This window comes from Nicotiana tomentosiformis, chromosome 8, assembly GCF_000390325.3.
Source record: "Nicotiana tomentosiformis chromosome 8, ASM39032v3, whole genome shotgun sequence".
Taxonomy (NCBI): Eukaryota; Viridiplantae; Streptophyta; class Magnoliopsida; order Solanales; family Solanaceae; genus Nicotiana; species Nicotiana tomentosiformis.
Genome location: NC_090819.1, coordinates 21,807,805 through 21,831,840, shown reverse-complemented (window position 1 = coordinate 21,831,840; position 24,036 = coordinate 21,807,805). Strand labels below are relative to the sequence as shown.

The following is a 24,036-nucleotide window of genomic DNA, read 5'->3' as shown; positions in this document are numbered from 1 at the left end:
TGAGCTTGATTTCCCTAGGCGAAAAGGTTCTACCTGGGTTAAGCTATGAAAAACAGCATGAGCGAATAGTACTTCTACTCGAAAACTATGAGCTGGATCCCCCTAGGCAAAAAAGTTCTACCTGGGTTAAGCTACGAAAAACAACTTGGGCGAAGAGTACTTCTCCCCGGAACTATGAGCTGGATCCCCCCTAGGCGAAAAGGTTCTACCTGGGTTAAGCTACGAAAAACAACCTGGGCGAAGAGTACTTCTACCCGGAAACTATGAGCTGGATCCCTCTAGGAGAAAAGGTTCTACCTGGGTTAAGCTACAAAAAATATCCTGGGTGAAGAGTACTTTTACCCGGAAATATGAGCTGGATCTCCCTAGGCGAAAGGTTCTACCTAGGTTAAGCTACGAAAATCAGCCTGGGCGAATAGTACTTCTACCCGAAACTATGAGTTGGATCCTCCTAGGCGAAAAGGTTCTATCTGGGTTAATCTACGAAAAATAAGCCTGGGAGAAGAGTACTTCTACCCGAAAATATGAGTTGGATCCCCCAAGGCGAATAGGTTCTACCTGGGTTAAGCTACGAAAATAATCTGTAATAGTGATGCATGCTGAAAATAAAAGAAAATAGAGATTTTGCGAAACTCACCTTTGGTGACATTCGTCCTTTAGGAATCGCCATTCTGCACTGCTTTGTTCCTGCTGCAAACAAAGAAATATTGTGAGTTTTAAAAGTGGTGGTCGATTTTTAAAAAATATTAATTTCAAGAAAGTTAGACCGAAAGGGATTCAAAAAATAACAAACAATGGAATGGACAATGAATTTAGACAAGAGATATCCCTTTAGGGGGAAGGAAATAAGGACTTATCTGGAATATATACGGACTTCAATGAACATGATATGCCTTTTGGACTGGATGCCCGATATGTGTCCACTGTACAACTCTCAGAAATTCATCACAACTTTTGCCTTGAAATAGAGAAACCTTGCCTAGGACTGTGTCAATGCCAATGGGTGTGAGGATCCTCTTTTCGATCAGTGGCGCCCTTTGCGGGTTTTTACCAACTAACCTCTCTCATTTCTCTTCTCGCCATTGCCTTATAGTGCTCTTTGCAAGTTTTCACTAACAAGACTCTCATTTTGGTTTCTTTACTCACCATCGCCTTGCAGTGCCCGTGAGGGTTTTCACCAATAAGACTCTCTCATTTTACTTCTCTCATTTTGTTGTATCAGATCCAAGTAACTGTATTCTCTAATTCTTGAACATTCTCATTGATTAATCGGAAGGAATTGAAAAGGATTTGGGTAAAAAAGATTTGGATTGAATAACAACTTTGGAACCTTTCAGGCGAAACCATCGACGAACCATTGTAACATCTGCCCCAGTTTTAACTTTTGAGGGAATGTGGATTTTTGTTTTGGTGTGACTGAACCCAAGAGAGAGGCTGCCTACGTATCCTTTCGGAATCAAGTCAAACGTAGTTCAATAAACTTTGTTTTTGATTTTTTTTGTTTTTTCTTTTTCTTCTATTTTGTTTTCTATTCTCTTTCTTTTTCCTTCCTTTTCCCCTTTTTTTTCATTTTTCATTTCATTTTCTTTTTGTCGTTTTTTTAATAACACATTCAGGTTCCAAAGAGGGTAATCAAAGGAAAGTAACCGGCTCAAAGGGTTGGCAAAAGGATCAATGGTGTTTGGGTAGCGAGAATAAAACCTTCTTCATCCCAATCGGAGAACATTAATGCCATATAGATGATCAAATATAGTACCTTTTGACTGTACCTGCGTTGATAGATGTTTGAGGGATATTTCTTTCGATGTTTCCCAAGTACAACACTCTTTTTTGGCTGTACTCTCGTTATAATGTATGGACATTTTAACATATTTGATTCTTTATTTTATTTCCTTAAAATTATCTTCATTGCATTCTGATTTTTGATTCAATATTTCAAAGTCTGACAACGTTTTAGGATTTGGGCCTGAAGTCCGCAGGCATATTATGTCATCAAAATCTGCATTTAACAGAACTGAAAAGAGAAGATTTTTGGACTCTCAAAAGAGCAGTAGAAGACCTCATCGAGATCAAGGCAATAGTTATTTAGCACGAGGAGGCTCGTGATGTGATTGCATGCTCACAACACTGGGCCAGTAGTCGGAATAATTTGTGAAAATGAGGAATTTGATCCGGCACTGAAGACCATTGCATCCATTGCCGAGACAGAATAAAATCCAAAAAACGGTCGCTAAACCTGAAAGTTCCCTATCAGACGGGAGTCTCAGTAGCCGGTCTTGCTATCCTTTCCGCATTCGAATTATTTCAGGGTGTGATCCGGAAGTTTAACATTATTGTCTTACTTTCCGATGTAAACCCTCTTATCTTTAAAAAAAATTAAAAAATAATAAATACAAAAAAAATCAAATGAAATTAATATTTCATTGTCTAGGAATGTCTCTTTTCTTAATCTTGTTTATCATGTCCCACTAGTCCGGAGTGGTATTCACATCTAGCATCAGCTCGGTGCGAGGGGGACTCGGGGTTTGGCCGGTACGGGGCCACTAGTTGCAGCAGACCTAGCCTGACTAGCTTTTGGAATAAGTTAGAGTATGATTCACCAATAGGGATGAACTGATTCCTTTTGAGGGGCTCTCTTGGGCGAGGATTGTATTGGGGAACATTTTGTTGGGGATTATATGGATCTTGGTAGGGACGGGCATTTCTGGGAGGTAGAGCTCGATTTTATGTATAATGTTGTGGCCGCGTGTAAGATTGTGCGTTCATCACCGTATATGGATGCGGTGCCACGACATAAGAAGCATCTTGATGGGGATAATAGTGTTGTAGGACGTCAGGAAGCATATATTATTGGTTGAATGCCATGCGGGCCCCCTCGAGCTGGAAGCCATCATGACTCTCTCTTCTCTCCCGTTTCTGTTCATCAAACCCCCCCGAACTATTCTGAACGGCCTGTGATGTGGCCATAAAAGCAGCTTGACTCAAGATTGCCCGTTTTCAAACCATTTTCGACCATCTCCCCAATTTTGATAGCCTCAGCGAATGGTCTACCCATAACAGACATCATATTCTGGAAATAATCAGGCTCTTGAGACTCTAGAAAAATAGTGATCAACTCATAATTATCCATGGGTGGCTTAACTCTAGCCGCTTGCTCCCTCCACTTGATGGCATACTCCCTAAAGCTTTCCGTCGACTTTTTCTTCATATTGGACAGGGAATTACGATCTGGAGCAATATCAATGTTGTACTGGAGTTGTTTGATGAAGGCTTGGGCCATGTCGTCCCAAACATGCCAGTGAGAGATATCTTGGCCAATAAACCATTTAGAGGCTACCCCCACAAGACTTTCCCCAAAATAAGCCATCAACAATTCTTCTTTTCCACATACACCCCTCAGCTGGTTGCAATACTTTTTCAACTGGGCGATAGGGTCGCCGTGTCCATCATACTTCTCAAATTTTGGGGTCTTGAACCCTGGTGGCAAATGGATATGATAGAACATGCATAGATCACTAAATGAAATACTTTTGTGACCACCTAGTCCTTGTATGTTCTTTATGTTTTGTTCAAGACTTTTTATTTTCTTGGCCATCTAATCTGGCTCAACTGTCTTGGCAGACTTTTCATTTTTTACTGGTGACTCGTACTGAGGAGTCTGATTATATGGAGCCGAGCCCTGAAAGCCATATTTTGAGAGTTGTATTGGCCATGATAAGCTTGAGGTGGTGGCTCGTTGTTTGGCCTCATCACAGGAGGTGGTGGCAGGATTGTATATACCGGTGCGCCAGACACAACGAGAGGGGTGTTCCTTACCGGTGCGATTGAAGGTCGCATATTAGAGGTACTAGGGGCAGCATGAAGGGTGTAGTTGGCACATACCATGGTGGTAGAATGTGTTCGCTCACTGCATGGAGCGGTGGTTGAGTAGCCCGGGGTATAGTGGAAGTTCCCTTCGAGGGACCCTGGGGTGGAGGTTGACCGAAAACCCAAGCTTGATATACATCAGGCAGTTGTTGTCTCAATTTTGTTATTTCCTCCGATTCTTGCTCAACTGACGGACCCTGGGGATTGTCACTGAGCAACTCGATTTCATCACTGTTATCCATTACTACCGTTCCCTTTGATTTGGTGAAGTAATGATGTGTTGTCAGTTTTACCACAAACTAACCACCTTAAGCTTACTCTATAAGAGACAACAACCGTGTTAGGGTTAGGCATTTTACAGATATGAATCACACGTAATATGCCACGCTCCTAACATTATCACCATTGTTTTTCTTTTCCCTCACACCTCATTTTGATACCTCATCTTAGAATCGTTCAAAAATATTTTAATCGAACCTTTTGTGGGTTGCCTACGTATCAAGTCGCCGCATGAATCAGATCATTACGTAGTTGAGGGAGATCGGGAATAAACTGACCTTTTTTTTTATAGTTTTATTTTCTTTTTATGGAATTTTGAATTTTTTATTTTATTTTATTTTTTGAAAAGAAGGAATTCTAAAGAAGGAAAAACATATTTTGGATTTTGATTTGAATTTTTTTTGTTCTTTTTCTTTTCCAATGAAAGACTTCGGAAAAGAAGGAAAATATTTTTGCATTTAATTTTTTTTTTTGGATTTTCTACGGAAATAATTCTAAAGAGGGAATCAAGGAAAGGGAAAATATTTTGTAAATTGTTTTTTTTTTTTTGAAAATTGGGGCCGTAACCGATGAGGTTTACCTACGTATCTCACATCCTGTGAGAATCAGACCTGCATAGTTCGGTCAATACTTCAGGAATGGGATGACACTTTTATTTTTGGAAAAAATTCAATCTTATTTTGTAATAATCGTTTTGGGGTAAAATTGTGACAAGGTTTTTGGATTTTCAAATACCGAAATTTTTTAAAAATCGAGTAAATTTTCTCTATCCTATTTTCTTCGTTCTGGTTTTCTCTCAATTCTTATTTTTATGTTTTAGAAGCCGGTCAATATGCACAAACCGAATCTAACATCATGTACATGTAGCACATAAGATGCATCAGGATGGTCTTGTAATTATCGGGTACAACTGTTCTAGACGGACCCAACCCCTATATTGAGTCCCTAAAGTCAAATGCATGTGATGCAAACAAACGTTCCTACTAGGGATCTGGCATGCGGCTATGTTATTCTAGGTTTAAAATCCTCGGGGGGTGATTTAGACCTGGCTTACCCAAGCGGACAGCTCGAGCCGAGGTGGGGGCAACGTACCGGGAGCACGAAAGTCTACCCAACCTAGTTACTGATCCAATCTCGTTCTATTTGGTATGACCTCTAACAGAAAAATGGGCCACGCGCACGTGTGCACCATAAATTCAGAAGACTCAAAAGGGAGGCGTAAAAAGGTAGTTTATATAGTTCAAATAATATCAAAGCGGTAAATGAGCGGCAATTAGCACATTAGGCCTACAAACACAGTAATATCAACAATCAAGAAAGCCAAGTATAGATCACATTACAAGCTCGAATTCTGAACACTGAACTAGAAGTTCTAGGTTCTTATCCCCAGCAGAGTCGCCAGAGCTGTCACACCTCCTTTTTCCCGAGGGATAGTGAGTTTTTCCAATTTAAGTAACATTATTCGAAATGGAAATATTTATTTGATTAAAGTCGCCACTTGGAATATTTGTTATGGTGTCCCAAGTCACCGATTTATTTTAAAATTCCAAATTGAGGAAATTGACTCTTATTTATGGTATGCGAACACGGAAGACCAGATAAGGAATTTTGTTAACTCGGTAGAAGGTGTTAGGCATTCCCGGATTCCGTAGCTTTAGCATGGTCCCTTCAATTATACCTGGCTTAATTGTTAATTACATGTTTAAGACCCTATATGCGTTCTCTCTTTTACCGCTTTTAAATTATGGTGTTATGGATTTATCTTTAAAACGGATCACGTGTGCATGAATCCATTTTATTTAGAGCGCTAAAATCATGTCACGTGTACGTGTACACGATTAATCAAACTTTATTATACTTGAGGATTGTTTGGCCAAAGTCGCGTGAACGCGTACCTTGAATTATTTTGGGAATCATAATTATTTCACGCGAACGTGTACACAATCACAATAGTAAATTAAAAACCCGCCTAAGTATTCTACGAATGTTTCATGAGTTGATTATTTTCCTAAGATTTTAGATTATTGGGAAAGTCCAAGAATTATGAAATTATTGATGGAAAATATAGTAAATTAGTTATGGAAAGGCGGGCTAGCTTATTCAATTATTTAAGAAAAAAAGCTAGAATTGTTATACTGGGTCGGATGAAGTTTAGCTTTTTGAGGCCCAAATTCTTCTCTTTCATTATAGTCCAAAACTAAACTATCATGTCAACCAATCCCAACTAATTGCCAACTCTTCACGGTCCAAGACACATCTACAAACAAATCACATGGCCTAATTTATTAACTAATTAACCAAATATAAACTCTAAAATTTAATCAGCAAAAAAATCAAAACTCATGGCAAATCAGGATATGAACCAATGAAAATTCTTCAACAAATACCATAAGCAAACACATAAATAGAGATTCATGAACAAACATAATGAAAAGATCGACCAAAAAATATAAATCGAAAGAGGCAAGAACTTACCTCAATCGCCGCAATTTTCATTTAATATGGGAGTTCTCAAATCCAAGTACAATGAACAGATTCGACTTAATACTTCTGCTAGAGATCTGAACCAAGATCGAAAGCTTCTAAAGGCGATATCGCCGGAACCTCGAACCGGCGAACTCGAACATCACCTCACTTTAATGATGGTTTCGGAATTAATTTTGAAGTTCTTTTCGAGCTATTTCGCAGTTGGTTTTGCTGCTCCTTTTTTGCTGTATTTTTCAAAAGAAAGAGGAAGAAAGAATGACACGAGTAGAAATTCCCTTAGCGTAGAAAAAGAAAAAAAATTCTCTCAATTCCCTCTTCTCTTTTCTCTCTCTCTTTTCTCCTCACATTTCTCTTCTATTTATAGAACAAAAATCAGAATTTTTTCAGATTTTTATTTTATTATTTTATTATGTTTTAATTAAAAAGAATTCTCACTTCTCATTTTTCTTCTTTTCTTAAACAAATAAATTCTCCACTTTCCTTTACTTTTAATTTTGAATTTTCCCACTTTTTTTACATTTCTTTTTTTTTTATTTTCCACTTATTTTACTTTTTATTTTTTATTTTTTATTTTTTATTTCCACTTATTTTATTTTTTTTTTTTTTTTTACTTTCCACTTTCTTTTACTTTTCTTTTTTAATCCAACTTTCTTTTTCTTTTCATTTTTAAAATTTTCACATATTTTACTTTTATTTTTTTAATTTTCCACTTTCTTTTACTCTTTTATTAAACAATTTTCACCTACTTTTACTATTACTTATTTATTCCATACTTTTAATTTTTCTATTATTTTATTCCCATCCGAAATTTAAAAAAATATTTAATTTTTTCAGTTTTTTAAAAAAATTTAAAATAAAGATAAAAAAATAAAAATAATACTAATATTAATAATTTGACCTTTTAAATTATTTTAATTCTTACCCTATATAAAAAAATATAACAAAGCTAAAAAAATATATCTTAAAGTTCTAAAAATATTTACATAGTAGAAGGTGGTAAAAATTAAACTATAGTAAAAATTTAGGTGCTCACATTCGTATCTTTGAAGAAAAGGATAAAATATTTATCATAATTGGGTTTCTCTTTTTTTAGAAGGAAATTATATATCCCTATATTTGGCTAGTCCTTTTTCTAAGTGGAAATTTTTTTAGACTTCTATAAATTGATAATGCTTCTTTCTCATCTAGTAGCATCTACAATGTAGCAACAAAATATTTGAGAGTCTTGTTTAGGCGGAGACAAGTGTAAGTGTGTCACTTGTGCTTGCCTATTTGTGAGGTTATTCTCTCGATATTTTGTACTCTCTTTTATATAGTAGATTGCTCATCTCTACCTGTGGACGTAGGTCAATTGACCGAACTACGTTAAATATTTCTGTCTCTTTTGATATATTTCTCTTTTTTTGTTTGCTTTATCGTCGTTCAAGGCAGTGGCGGATTTAGGGGGGGTTATATAAAGCAAAATCTGTTTTTTATCTCTATATATTATGTTTTGAATCCCCCTGATATAGCCCAAAAGCATAGCTTAGTGGTCAAGGAGGTTCAAAACCTTTGTGAAGTCATTGATTCAATTCTCATTAGCTACAATTTCATTTAATTTTTTTTTTTTTGAACCTTCTTAGCGAAAATCTTGTCTCCGCCACTAGTTCAAGGTTTGCTTTACTAACTTCCGCATAACACCTGATTATTTCAATCTAACACATGATCAATGATATTTGTAAAATGTTACTACCTACTATTTTAATAGCAAACAAATATTTATCTTGAATTCTTGTAATTTCTATATGAATATTTTTCTCTATTTAAGTATATTTTTTACTTGCAAACTTAAGTCAAAGTATTACTTTTATATATATATATATATATATATATATATATATATATATATATATATATATATATAGTACTTTGAATGAATTAACCGATAAGATTAATTTATATCTGAAGCTATTTAGACATAAAATTCTTGCTATTGTCAGCTCTATCTTGTTCACAAGTTTAATTGAAAACTATGGACGTCGGCGCCTTTTGTCTACTTTTTCATAAAACTGACTCCAACACTTCAAAGATTTTTTCAACACTAGGTATTTGAAAGTTACTCTCATTCAAAAAAACCAAACGGAAGCTAAATAGCTTTGTACGGTATAATAAGCTAGGCACAACAGTTGCTATGTTAGAAGTAAAATACACAAAGAACTGAAGAAAAACTAAGGTATGCAGTTGTTTCCCTACGAAAAGCCAAAAAAAAAAGGAACCACTTTACTATCCACATAAAAATCATATTGTATACATATTTCAGTATGTTAGAAGATCCAGTAAAAATAGGTGTATTTAGCGGGGTTTCTCTGAGTTCAACTAGATTTATGTTTTCTAACAAAAATTATATAGACATGTCCAAATTGTTTTTAAATACACACATACAATGAGATTGCACACATTTTGAACTCATTGTCTCTAAATAATGAATTTGCCTTTATTAGAGCACAATCCCAAAAAGAGTACCCACTTATTACATATTTCACGAATAATTTACCTGCTAAGTGAAAAGAATTTATCAGTGTACATAATGAAAAATGTGATATGTAACTATGGAATTATTGATAACAAAAAAAAAATTATCACTAGTTATTCACTTTTTATGATAAAAATGACATTTCATGTTTTAATACAAGAGTCATATATTTTAGTTACGAAACACAATTTTCATAGTAAAAGTTCGTCCACTAATGTTTCTCACCAAAGTAAATAAGTTGGCACAATTTATTGAATAATATTAGCTACAACATTAAAGTCATTGATGACACATTATATTGTCACTAATGATGTACCTAATTTGTGACGAACCATTATTTATCTTATAATTAGTTAAATTTTGTACACATAAAGGTTTGACGCAAAAAACATAATGTTGTATTAGCGACATTAAGAATATGTAGTTAAAGGGTGTAAACTTTAACCATAAAATTTTATATTTATTTGTGGCCTTAGTTTTTGTTACTAATAATGCAAACAATTAGTTACAAGTATTCCATTGCCTCTATTTAAAGTGCAAAGTTGTCATGAAACAAGCAATTTTTAGATGGCTAGCACTTAAAATTTGTATTTGAATAATACAACTAATGGCTACGAAAATGAGTCAGAGTTGAAAATTAAACGTAAAAGGGCCAATATACTCTTTATTTGAGTATCATTCAATTGTACCCTACCGTTATAATATTATACTGATTTACCCCTAATTTAGATGGAGGGACATGTGGCAAGCTCAGAATATTCAAGTAATCAACCTTTAAACTTCATGTTCAATAAACTTGCATGACCGGGCTCAAATTTAGGCTCGAGTTTCATCAAGAATTGCACAATCCTTGACTTGAGACGTTCCCCTAAAATTTTGTTCAGCCCTGCAGCGGTAGAGTAGTCCTTGAAAATTGATCTTGTTCTGACCAAAGCGATTGAAGCCCGAAGTAAAAATTGCGGATTTTAAAATTCTGGCAATATTTCGTTCAACTTCAAAACACTTGCGATTACTTTGCTGGTAAATAGTACGTAGACGATGTCTCCACGTCTCAGGCGCAAGCCAAAAATGGTCGAAGGCCCGTGGCAAATTGGCGATGCCTGAATTGAGTATACATGCAATGAAGGTGAATTTTGTTGGGAAAAATAATAATCTCGCCTAGGAATAATATCCACGACAAATAATAATAACACAAGAGAGTAACAACGACACCAACTCTTTTAATGGGTAAAATATAATACCCGAGCAAAGCAATATAACTACTATAATATTACAACTTAGTAGTGTCAAGAGACTACTACAATTTTGAAAGAAATAACACTCTTTATTTAAAACACCTCACTACAATATTTCTCACACTCACTATTTATCTCACAGACTACAATATGTGGATTACTCTCTCTAACTTCTACTGCTTCTCTCTTATTTTGGTGTGTTTGAAATGAAGAATGGAGGCCTCTATTTATAGTAAGAGATGCCATCCAACTACTACAAAGAATATGTCTTGTTGTTGATGTACTCCTAAAATTTTTCAACAAAGTTAGACACCTCCCATTTTCTTCAACAAAGTTAGGCACCTTCCATTTTCTTCAACAAAGTTGGCAACAAAGTTAGACACCTCCCATTTTCTTCAACAAAGTTGTCAACAAAGTTATGCACCTCTCATCCCATTTTTTCTTCATTTCTTTTTTGTTTTTCCTTAATATGAGCCCCACAAATCTCTCCCTTAATTTTGATTTTTCTTTTTCATTCCAAGACTTGATCTCAATCTCTGAAAATCCTCAAACTTAAGAGGCTCTGTAAGGATATCTGCAACTTGATCATGAGACTTCACATATTTGAGCTTGACTTCCTTCTTGGCAATGCACTCTCTGATGAAGTGATATCTTGTATCTATATGCTTGCTTCAATCATGATACACCAGATTCTTGGCAAGTGCCTGTGCAGATTTGTTATCAATACAAATCTCTGTAGCTTCAATTTGTGGCAAATTGAGCTCCTTCAATAATTTTCTTAGCCAAATAGCATGACAGGTACATGATGTTGCTGCTATATATTCGGCTTCACAAGTCAAGACAGTAACTATGGACTGGTTCTTTGAACTCCTAGAAATAACAGAATCGCCCAAGAAAAACACAAAGCCAGTTGTGCTTTTTCTATCATCAATATCTCCCGCATAATCACTATCACAAAATCCCATAAGGTTGAAATCATTAGAAGAGGAATAAAATAACCCAAATTCGATCGTACCTTTTAGGTAACGAAGAATTCTTCTAGTGACCTTCAAGTGAGTAGAGGTAGAGCTTCCATAAAGCGGCTTACTACTCCAACTGCAAAGAGTATATCTGGCCTAGTACAAGTCAAGTACCTCAAACTTCCCACAAGACTTTTGATTCATCAAACTTGGACAATCTTGTCCCACTCTCTATCGGTGTATTCACGGGGTTGCAATCGAGTATGTTGAACTTCTTCAAGATCTCCTTCGTATAACTTTCTTGAGAGATGAAAATTCCATCATCCATCTGCTTCACTTCTAGGCCCAAGTAGTATGACATGAGCCCTACATATGTCATCTCGAACTCACGAGAAATATCTTTCTTAAAAGCTTCAAACAAACTTGGGTTATTACCCGTAAAAATAAGATCATCAACATAAAGACAAACAAGTAAGATATCTCCATTAGTATGAACTTTAAGGTAAAAAGCATAATCACAGAGACAACGAGTAAACCCATTGTCTTGAAAATACTTGTCGATGCAACTATTCCATGCTCGTGGGGCTTGATTTAATCCATATAAAGCTTTCTTCAACCGCAACACTTTATCTTTATGGTTTTTGACCAAGAAGCCCAATGGTTGTTCAACATAGACTTCTTCTTCAAGATAGCCATTCAAAAAATTTGACTTGACATCTAATTGATGGATCTTCCACTTCATTTGCGCCGCCAAATAGATAAAAAAATGAATCGTCTCCATGTGGGCAACATGTGCATAGACTTCTTCATAGTCAATGCCTTGCCTTTGCTTGTAGCCTTTAGCCACAAGTAGTGTCTTGTATCTCTCCACATCTCTATCAGCATTCTTCTTTGCCTTGTATACCCATTTAACTCCAATTGCTCGATGATCCTTGGGAAGTGTTGTTAACTCCCAAGTGTTGTTCTTCTCTATTGACTCGATCTCCTGCTGCATGGCTTGTCTCCACCATTTGTCTTCAACAGCTTCATCAAAGTTCATTGGTTCACTATCAGCAAAGAGACAATATAAAAAATAAAAATTAGTAACTTCTTCTGTGTCCTCATAGAGCTCTTGAATACTCCTTATCCTTTGCGGTTGTTCATTTAAACTTTCTTGAGAAGAGGGAGATGCAACATTTGTTGGAGAAGGAGGTGGAGTTATATCTTGCACAGGTTCCACGGTCTCTGGTTCTTCTTCATCACCAAAGTATGGAAGAAAATCATATGAAGTTTCTTCCTGAGCTTCTCAGTTCCATGCCAATTTTAATCAAATTCAACATCGCAATTTACCACCATCTTGCAGCTACTTGGGTTGTATAGCTTGTAACCTTTTGAACTCGTATCATAGCCAACAAACACATGCTTGCCACTTCGATCGTCAAGCTTTTCTCTCACTTGATATGGCACATGAGCATAGGCTATGCTCCCAAATATTCTCAAGTACTTGACACATGGCTTTCTTTCACTCCATGCTTCTTGAGGAGTTTGATCTCTAACATTGTTTGTTGAAAACCTGTTGTTCAAATAAACTGCACAAAATTCAGCTTCTGCCCAAAATTCCTTGGGCATATTATTAGCTTTTAACATACATCTAGCCATATTAAGAATCGTTCGATTCTTTCTCTCTACAACTCCATTTTGTTGGGGTGCATAAGGTACCGTTAGAGGGCGACAAATTCCATGAGATTTACAAAAGTCATTAAATTCTTTTGAAGTGAATTCGCCTCCTCTATCGGACCTTAAAGCTTTTATTTCATAGCCACTTTCTTTTTCTACAAGTACTTTGAACTTTTAAAAGCAACAAAAGCTTCTGATTTTTTGTTCAAGAAATAAACCCAAGTCTTTCTACTAAAATCATCAATAAAAAGTAGAAAGTATTTACTTTTACCAAAGGAAGGTAGATTGATTGGTCCACACACATCAGTGTGAACAAGCTGAAGCGGCTAGGTTGATCTTGACATAGCCTCCTTTGGAAAACTCCTCCTTGCATGTTTTCCAAGAAGATAAGATTCACACAATTGATTGGGATGGCTTATTGATGGTATCCCATGCACTGTGTTCTTTTCTCCCATTGATTTGAGCGCTTCAAAATTCAAGTGCCCAAATCGCATGTGCCAACACCATGATTCATCTTGCACATTAACCTTCAAACACTTTGCATCAATTGTCTTAAGATTTAGAGAGAATAATCTATTCTTAGCCATATGCACTTTAGCAATTGGAATTCCACATGAATCTCTAAACCAAAGATGCATATTTTTCATGTGGATGCCATATTCCTTTTCAAGAAGTTGGCCTAAACTCAAAATATTACTTTTTAATTTTGGGACATAATAAACATCTTGAATTAACTTGTGACTACCATCTTTACAGGAGATCAGAATCGTACCTATCTCTTCAATTTGAATCTTTGAGGTATCTCCAAAGGACACATTACCTCTGACCGTTTTATTGATTTCCACAAACTTCTCTTTGCATCCACACATATGATTGCTTGATCCATTGTACAAATACCATGAGCTGTAATCATCCCTGTCTTCTTCCTTGATTGCCATCAACAACGTTGACTCAACTTCTTCTTTCTTGTCGTCAACAAGGTTAGGGTTTTCTTCAATGTCGCTACGACATTCCCAAGAGTAATGGACAAATTTATGACAATTATAACACTCAATTTTGGATTTGTCATACCTTTGTCCATTATTTTCTTGAAGTAGCCACGCCCTCTTCCTCCTCTATGTCCACGACCACGACCTCTGAATGTCTGGTGGATTTTAACTTCATTGTTGAAGTTGTTACCGTTACTTCTTCCTCGTCCATGACCACCACGGCCTCTTCTTCGCCCGTTTCCTCGATAACTCTTTTCACCTCCATAATCCTTAAAGGATGCTTGAGTTTTAAGAAGTTGCTCCAATGACACTTCTTCTCTCCTTTTGATCTTTTCTTCATAGGCCTGTAAAAAACCCTCCAATTTCTCTACCATCATAGAGTCTAAATCTTTAGAATTCTCAATAGCACACACCACAAAATTAAATTTAGGTGTTAAAGTGCGAAGGATCTTTTCTACCACACGGATATCTTTTATGTCCTCCCCATATCTTCTTAATTGATTTACAACATCCTTCACTTTTGAACAATAATCTGAAATGCATTCGGATTCTTTCATTTTTAAAACTTCAAAATCAGCCCTTAGAGTTTGAAGTTTTACCTTCCTCACCTTGTCAACTCCTTGAAGAAAATTTTGTAAAATCTCCCAAGCTTCCTTTGAGGTGGTAGCATCTACCACCTTCTCAAACATGGCATCAACCAGACATTGATGAATGAGCGTGAGGGCTTGTTGATTCTTCTTCCTTGTCTGTGCCAAGACATCTTTTTCATTTTGAGGTAGAGCTTCCTCATTATTGGGTTTTGCATACTCTCTATCTACGATTTCCCACACATCCTCATAGCCAAGAATGGCTTTCATACGTAGACATCATTTATCATAATTATCTTTTGTGAGACGGGGGTACTGAAAAGACATCGTACCATTATTTTCCATGGCTCTGATACCACGTTGTTGGAAAAAATAATAATCCTGTCCAGGAATAATATCCACAATAAATAATAATAACACAAGAGAGTAACAACGAGACCAACTCTTTTACTGGGTAAAATACAATACCCGAGCGGAGGAATATAACCACTATAATATTACAACTTAGTAGTGTCAAGAGACTACTACAATTTTTAAAGAAATAACACTTTTTATTTAAAACACCTCATTGCAATATTACTCACACTCACTATTTATCTCACAGACTACAATATGTGAATTACTCTCTCTAACTTCTATTGATTCTCTCTTATTTTGGTGTGTTTGAAATAAAAAATGGAGGCCTCTATTTATAGTAAGATATGTCATCCAACTACTACAAAGTAGATGGCTTGTTGTTGATTTAGTCTTAAAAATTTTCAATAAATTTAGGCACCTCCCATTTTCTTCAACAAAGTTAGGCAACTCTTATCCCATTTTTTCTTCATTTCTTTTTGTTTTTTCTTTAATATGAGCCCCACAAATTTCAGGTTTGAACAAAAACATTTCTCACAAAATTATAATATTGTTTCAAATAAAATAAATGTCCAAACACAATTATAATTTTAAATACATTTTTTCAACTTATCATATTTTTTTTCGAATCTCACATTTTTATGTCCAAATGACTAGTAATTTCTTTCATTTAGAATTCCATTCAAATGAAGGTGTCACTTCAAAGCCCTTCGATTTTATTTTCTATTTTTTCGTCTAAGATCTTCATGTATTCATCTCAAGATTTTATACACTCTGTATTCGCAAGCCAAATGTCTTTATTCCTTTGCCAGAGTTGATGTTTCTCTTCTGTTTTTCAGTCCCCATTCACCTTCTGGCTTCTGCTATCGATCCATGTAGAAGTACTACTATCAGAATGAAGCCCAAAACTTGCATCATGACCATAAAGATGTTCACTTGGATAATAGACCCCCTCATGTATTAATTCTTCTCCCCTTATATACCAAGCTTTAGTATGGGGCAAATTCTTCTCCTCTTATATACCAAGCTTTAGTATGATTTGTGACTTTTAAAATGGAAAGTGTTCTAACATTGTGTTGATATTGAGCTGAGTTGAAACGGGTTTCATACTTATGAAAATCACAGAGTTTGTCATCATCAAAAAGGGAGAATTTGTTGGCTTAGTAAGTTTGTTTTGATGATTGACAAAAGGAACACCCACATGAACCAGGTCCATACACAATGTACACAGACACGGGCAGATTCAAGCACCAGGCATACACTTGAAGGAGATAAGCTTAAGTGGTTATATCTGATATCTCCTGAATGAAAAAGGTTGCATAATTGATAAGGATCAAGACTCCTTACTCGAAGAGAACTGTATCCTAGATAAAAGAGGAGTTAGAAGTTGAAGATAACTAGAACTCTTCCACCAAGGAAGAGTATAGTATTAGAACTCTATTTATTTCTTATTCTACTAACTCTATATATGCCAGTTTGTTCTCTTTTACAGATACACACTAACACTAAAGCTAAGCGAGAGTTGAGAGCAAAATAACAAGGCATTTTGCAAGCAATTCCTGTGTGATTCAAGTCTGCGAATATGAAGCTACATGAACCAGATAGAAGAACCAGTTCTAAGTGTCTATATTTTATTCTAATTTCATTATAGTAGGGCTGTTGAGCTGTACCTTTCAGCTTTCTCTAGAAGCATTTGTACTAGGTACTCTGAGTATATTGTTCAAGTTAAAGATAACTTGAAATTGTCGTAACAGCCTGAGGTTGGTTTCCACAAAGGGTTAGAGGCAATCCTTAGGCTTACAAGAGTTTTGTAAACGTTGTTTTTAGCTCAGTGATTTAGTGAAGTGTTGGGGAAAATCATTCGGGTAGTAGGTCGTAGTTTTTTTTACCTTTTGAGCTAGGTGTTTTTCACGTAAAATACTTTTGTTCTCTACTATCTGCAACTATAGTATAAGGAACACATAGAAGAACCAGGTCTTTCTATAATTTGTGCACGCGAAAAATTAGACACCACACAAATCACCCCTTTTTGTGTGGTATTGAAGTACAAAACATCAATTGGTATTAGAGCAGGTTATCCTTAAAAAGGTTAACACCATAGGAGAAGATCAAGATGAGTGCACCACCTGGAAACTGGGAAGGGGCAATCCACTGCTAGGCCACCACTCTTCAATGGCCAGTACTACTCTTGGTGAAAGTCAAGAATGAGAGATAATATACAGGGAGAGGACTATGAGCTATGGGACATTGTTACTGAGGGTTCACTGGCTACTTTCAAGAAAAATGCTGAAGGAGTAGATGTGCCAAAGACAAGAGCTGATTGCAATGATGAAGATCTAAAAAAGTGCAAAAGAATGCTAAAGCCAAGAAGTGGCTTGTTTGTGGACTTAGTCCAGATGAGTACAACAGAATCCAAGGTTCTTCTACTCCTAAGCAAATTTGGGACACACTACAAGTGGCCCATGAAGGAACAACTCAGGTAAAGGGATCTAGAGGAACTCTACTGTACTCTCAGTATGAGAACTTTGTTATAAAAGGATGGAGAAACCATTAAGGATATGTACACTAGACTCACTACATTGACTAATGAACTAAAATCTCTTGGAAGGATTGTCCCTGAAGAAGAAAGAGTCGAGAGCTCACCAAGGTCTTTCCAATCACTTGTGAGAGCAAGATCACTGCTATCCAGGAATCAAAGAATATTGCCACTCTCCCACTAGATGAATTGATAGGGAATATCACTGCCTATGAACTTAGGAGACAAACCGTGAAAATGGATGTACCTATGTACGTAAGAAGTAAAAGAGTCGAACTCATAATCACTGAAGGTTCTGATCTGGAAGATGATGAAATAACAATGATCACCAAAGACTTCAAGAAGTACCTAAGAAGAGGAAAGGGTTCTTCAAGAAATGGAAGCTACAGCAAGGCAAGAGCTCCGGAGAAGCAAACCAATGATGGCTACTACAAGTGTGGAAAGACTGATCACATGATCAAAAGTTGTCCTTTGTGGGAAATTCAATGGAAGAAGGAAAGAGCTGAACAAAGGAACCGGAAGAAGGAACATGTTCAACCCAAGAAAGGCAACAAAGGATAAACCAAGGATATGGTCGCTGCTTGGGGAGAAAGTTCAGATAATGATGATGAATGAGCACTAATGGCCATTGGAGAATCTGATGAAGAAACTGAGGTCAGTGTCCTTCATCTCAAAGTGTAACGACCCGGCCGGTCATTTCGAGAGTTGTAGCCCCGTTTCCCTATTTACTGCTCATTTTATGCTTTACAGTTGTTATGTGGCTTTCCGGGATAGTTGGTTCGGGTCCGGGGGGATTTCGAAATGAATTGAGACACTTAGTCTCAAGGTTGGAAGCTTAAGTTGAAAAGGTTGACCGGATGCTGACTTATGTGTAAATGACTCAGAAATGGAGTTTTGATGGTTCCGTTAGCTCCTTTGGGTGTTTTTTGGACTTAGAAGCGCGTCCGAATTGTGATTTGGATGTCTATAGTTGAGTTAGGCTTGAAATGGCGAAAGTTGGAAATTTAAAAGTTTGATCGAGAGTGGACTTTGTGGTTACCGAGCTCGGATTCGAGTTTCGGGAGTTGGAGTAGGTCCGTGGTGTCATTTGTGACTTGTGTGAAAAATGTGGGGTCAATCAGACGTGATTTGGTGGGTTTCGATGTCGTTTGTAGAAGTTGGAACTTCCTTAGTTTCAATAGGCTTGAATTGGGTGCGATTTATGTTTTTGATATTGTTTGAGGTGAGTTAAGGGCTCGACTAAGTTCGTATCATGTTTTAAGACTTGTAGGTATGTTTGGTTGAGGTCCCGGGGGCCTCGAGTTGATTTCAGATGGTTAACGGATCAAAACCGAAACTTAGTGCATTGCTGAAGGAAGGATTTTGCTAGTTCAATCGCACCTATGGATTTTTGATCACCGGTGCGAGCTCACATAAGAAAGCATGGAAGCACAGAAGTGGAAAAAGGGAGAGTGGGGCAGTGGCCGCAGGTGCGAGGGAAATTCCACACCTGTGTGATCGTAGATGCGGACGGGGTTTGCAGATGAGCTGGTGTACGAAGAAGCAGATTGCTTCTCATAGAAGTGAGTTCGCAGAAGCGGAAGGGCGATCGCAGAAGCGGAGGCAGTGCAGCCTTGGAAAAACCGCAGAAGCGGTGGGTTTTCCGTAGAAGTGGTTAAGTGTCTGCATGAGCGAAAAGGCAGGACAAAACATTTAAATTCAAGGGTTCACTATTTTTCTTCATTTTGGACTTTTCAAACGCGGTTTAAGCCGATTTTTGAGAGGATGTTCGAGGGGTTTCTTGAGGTAAGTCACTTGTGTTCATTTTTAATTAATAATCTTGTTTCCCCATTGAATTTCCCACCTAGTTTGAGTATATTTAAGGTGGAATTTGAGAATTTGAGACTAGGGATTTGGAGAGGTTGATTTGGGATTTTGGGTGGCGATTTGGTGTCAGATTTTGGTAAATTTGGTATGGTTGGACTCGTGGTTGGATGTGCTTTTGGATTTTGTGACTTTTATCAGATTTCGAGACGTGGGCCGGGGGGGATTTTGAGACGACTTTTGACTTCTGATTAATAACTTAGTGTTTTTCTTATGGAATTAAATAGTTTATCTCGTGTTGATTGTATCGAACTATTGGTGTCTAAGATTCGAGGTATTTGGAGGCCGATTCATGAGGCAAGAGCATGTTGGAGTAGGGATTTTCACGTTTTGAGGAAAGTAACAATTCTAAATTTGGTTTTGAGGGTATGAAACCTCGTAATATGTGTCATGTGATTGGTTTTGAGGTGACGCACATGCTAGGTGACTGTCATGTTGGAATGTACCATAGGAATTATGACTTGGTCAATTCCATGGAACTGAATATTTGAAAAAAATCTATTGTTATTCGTATATTCTCCATGTATTATAGAAATTGAACTGCAAATCATGTTAGAAATCATGTTTAGATTATGTGTTGGCACTACTGGGACCCACAGAGATCGTGTACACGTTGAATTATCTGCTAAATTATTATTTTGTACTCAGTCACAGTTCTACTTGCATATTACATCTTAGTCTCTATTGTTCATTATTGATACATTATATCATTACTGTTTGGGCTGATTATCATGATTACTGAGAGTCCGAGAGACTAGAAGGGTTGATGACTGAGTAAGGCCGAGGGCCTTATTGTGAGTATATTTATGGGATCGAGCTGCATGCCGTAACATGTTTTATTGATTCATGCAATGATTGGCTTGTTATAGCTCTTAGGCTGAAGAAGCCCCTCCGAAGTCTGCACACCCACAGTGAGCGCAGTTGATTTACATTGAGGGATGGATCTTCCATGGGTATGGATCTTTCCCAAATCATTTATATTTAGGGATGGATTTTTCCTGGGCTGGATTGGACTTATACAGTACTGAGTGATTGACTGTCAGTCTATATATATATATATATGGGATGGATCTTTCCTGGGCTGGATTGACCATATACAGTACTGAGTGATTGAGTATTCTGAGAGTGTGAGTACACGAATCTTCTATTGTGGTACATTACATAAAGCATGTACATTGACATGTTAATATAGAGAGGTTGTATTCCTCATATCATTCATAACTGATCTATCTTACTTGCACTGAGTTTAATTGTTGAACTTGAAAGCATGCCTATCTTTCTATGTTGGTTCAGTCCATTATTTAGTCTTGTTACTTACTGAGTTGGTTGTACTCACGCTACACTCTGCACTTCATGTGCAGATCTAGGTGTTTTCGGACACAGTGGGTGTTGATTTCTTTGCACAACTTGATCGTTTGGAGATTCCAAGGTAGCTGCCCGGCGTTCGCTAACCTTGTCTCTCTTTCCCTATCTTTCATCTTTATGTACATAGTTTTAGTCTTTCATAGACAATATTTCTAAACTTGTGTTGTATAGACGCTCATGTACTAAGTGACACCCCGATGTTGGGAATTTCCATATTGAGTTTTGACTTTCTATCCAATTTTGAGGATTTTGATGATTTACACCTGTGTTATCCTTATTTTTTATTTAAAAATGTTGGAAGTATTTTGCAGTGTCAGCTTGCCTAGTACTACGTGAGGCTCCATCATGACAGGCTATGTTTTGGATCGTGACAAGTTGGTCTCAAAGCCTAGGTTACATATGTTTCGCGAGTCATGAGCAGGTTTAGTAGAGTCTTGCGGATCGGTACGGAAATATATGTACTTATCTTCGAGAGGCTGCCGAACCCTTAGGAAACTTCACATTCTTGTATTCTTGTTGTGCAAATTTGTTGATTCCGGTCACTAAATTTTTGTTATTCTATTCTCTGATAGATGGTGAGGACACGACCTACCGGATAGGAAGGCCAACCAACAGTACCACCAGCTAGGGCCACGAGAGGTCGAGGTCGCGGTAGGGGCCGCGGTAGGGGCAGAGGTGCAGCTCGAACAATAGCTAGTGCAACACCTGTAGATTCACCAGTTGCTCCAGCTCAGGAGCATGTTTCAGATGTGGGTGAGCCAGTGGGGCCAGCTCAAACACCAGCTGTTCCCATTGTGATTCTAGGCCTTTATGAGGCTTTAGCCCAAATATTGACTGTTTGCACTAGCCTTGCCCAGGTAGTTTCGGCTCAGGCCGCACCAGCCACTTCTCAGGATGGGAGAGGTACTCATACACTCGTCTCCCGTACTCCAGAGCAGGTAGTGCAGGGACTTCAGATACTGGGGGTACTACCAGCCCAACCGGTTGCAGTTTCTCAGGCCCAGGTGGGTCCCGTTATGAATGATGATGAGCAGATGATACTAGAGAGATTTGGGAGACTCCAGCCTCCGGCTTTCAGTGGGGCTGAGTTTGAGGATGCCCAAGACTCTTTGGACAGATGCCAGCGGATCCTTCGCACATCGGGTATTCTGGAGACCAGTTGGGTCTCATTCACTACTTTTCAGTTTACTGGGACTGCCTTCAGATGGTGGGAGGCTTATGAGAGGTGTATACCAATCGGTGTAGCACCACTTACATGGTGTGAGTTCTCCGTCAAGTGAAGGAAAAAGAGTACACATATTTAGAAATACGCCTTTTTGTTGCCTCGTTAAAAACCTTGCAAGGGAAACCCAGTGGGACAAAACCTTATAAGAAAACAAGAGTACAACGTGTATTAACTCCTCCTAATGAGAGCATCAATTCACATCCTTGAGCCTTCGCATTCCAATCTTATACACTAGTTTCTTGAAGGTTGACGTCAGTAGAGATTTGGTGAACAAATCAGCCATATTATCACTTGAACGGATCTGTTGCAAATTGATATCACCATTCTTTTAAAGATCATGTGTGAAAAATAATTTTGGTGAAATGTGCTTTGTCATATCTTCTTTTATGAATCCTCCCTTCAATTGGGCTATGCATGATGTACTATCTTCATATAAAATTGTGGGTAGTTAGTCACATTTCAAACCACATTTATCTCGAATAATATGTATTATAGACCTCAACCATACACATTCTCGACTTGCTTCATGAATAATTATCTCAGTATAATTAGATGAAGTAGCCACGGTTGATTGCTTAGTCGATCACTAAGATATGGCAGTGCCTCCACATGTAAACACATAGCATGTTTGAGATCGAGTCTTGTGTGGGTCAGATAAATAACTTGCATCAGCATATCCAATCATTTTTGCCTTGAATTTATTAGAATAAAACAATCAAATATCTAGAGTTCCCCGAAGATATCTAAATATATGATTAACACCATTCCAATGTCTTCTTGTTGGGGAGGAGTTGAATCTTGCTAATAAGCTTATTGCAAAAGCAATATCTGGTTGGGTATTGTTGGCAAGATACATCAGTGCCCCAATTGCACTAAGGTATGGAGTTTCATCACCAACGAGCTCTTCATCATTTTCTTGAGGTCGAAATGGATCTTTATTTATGTCAAGTGATTTCACAACCATTGGGGTACTCGATAGATGTGCATAATCCATGTAAAATCGCTTTAAAACCTTTTCAGTGTATGTTGATTGATGAGAAAAAATTCCATTTGTTACATGTTCAATTTGTAGGCTAATTTCCACATATCTATTGTGTAGTAAGGTACTTACTTTATCAATTGTTAATATCTTAGCATGACTTGAACCAATAATTGATAGTCTTGTGAAAGTATAATATGGCAGTACCCTCACATACAAATAGATTATTTGAAGAACGAACTTCAAACAAATGCCTGTATTTGCATAACCAAGTTAGAATAAACAAACTTATATCAATGATTTCTAGTATTCAAATATCTTCATATAGGAATAAAATTATATCTCATTAGCATATTGTTACACTCATAGTCCTAGCAAGATACATTAGTGCACCAATTGCAATAGATACAAAAACAAAATATGTACGTCATGACTGCTCTAATCCACATAGGGATTTGTTGAAACTTTATTTAATAAATTTCTTGGAAACCTTAATATGCTTCAGAACAATTTAAATCTTTCAATAATTTCCATTATACGCCTATCAAGTTTTTCATGTGTTGCCAAATTAAAACCTGAAATGACTACATCTGCCACAGGAGAGCATGTCTCTATATAATCAATGTCAGGATATTTACAAATCTTCTTGTGACACAAGTCGTCTTTATGTCTATCGACTTGACTTTTTTTTTCCACAAAAGAACACATTTATACCTTCACTGGCTTTATACTTTCAGGTGTTGGAACTATCCGTCCAACTTCACATTTTTTAGGTGAAGTCAATTTTCATTGCGTATTTTTCATTTGGCCAATCATTTATCTATCCAAATTTCATGACAGATTTGAGCTCAAGATCTTCGTCAATATTAATAATATTGAGCGCTATATTATATTAACAACATCGTCGATGATCATTTTGCATCGGTTCCATCATCACTCAATAAAGACATAACTTACCGATCAATAGTTTCAGGTACCTGAGCCTCCCCCATGAGATCTTATAAAGTATTATGTCTTGGTGCTCTTATAGAGCACTTGCCTTCTTAGTATGACCATCTTTATCATTTTCTCCTCTCCTTCTTTAAGAAATTTTATCTTTGGAACCAATTAGTCTGTTACTCTTCTTGCGTGCCATAGACTCTG

At 37.0% G+C, this 24,036-nt stretch overlaps 1 protein-coding gene across 1 annotated transcript; it reads right to left on the bottom strand.

Annotated features, from left to right (window-relative positions):
* Positions 1-2,938: 2,938 nt before the first annotated feature.
* Positions 2,939-3,595, bottom strand: LOC138897168 (uncharacterized). Its single transcript, XM_070183126.1, has one exon. It carries the CDS (start codon positions 3,593-3,595, stop codon positions 2,939-2,941), a length of 657 nt encoding a protein of 218 aa, XP_070039227.1.
* Between the last annotated feature and the right edge of the window lie 20,441 nt (positions 3,596-24,036).

Coding starts and splice junctions, on each gene's coding strand:
- LOC138897168 (XM_070183126.1), bottom strand. CDS start 3,595: ATGGCCAAGAAAATAAAAAGTCTTGAACAAAACATAAAGAACATACAA.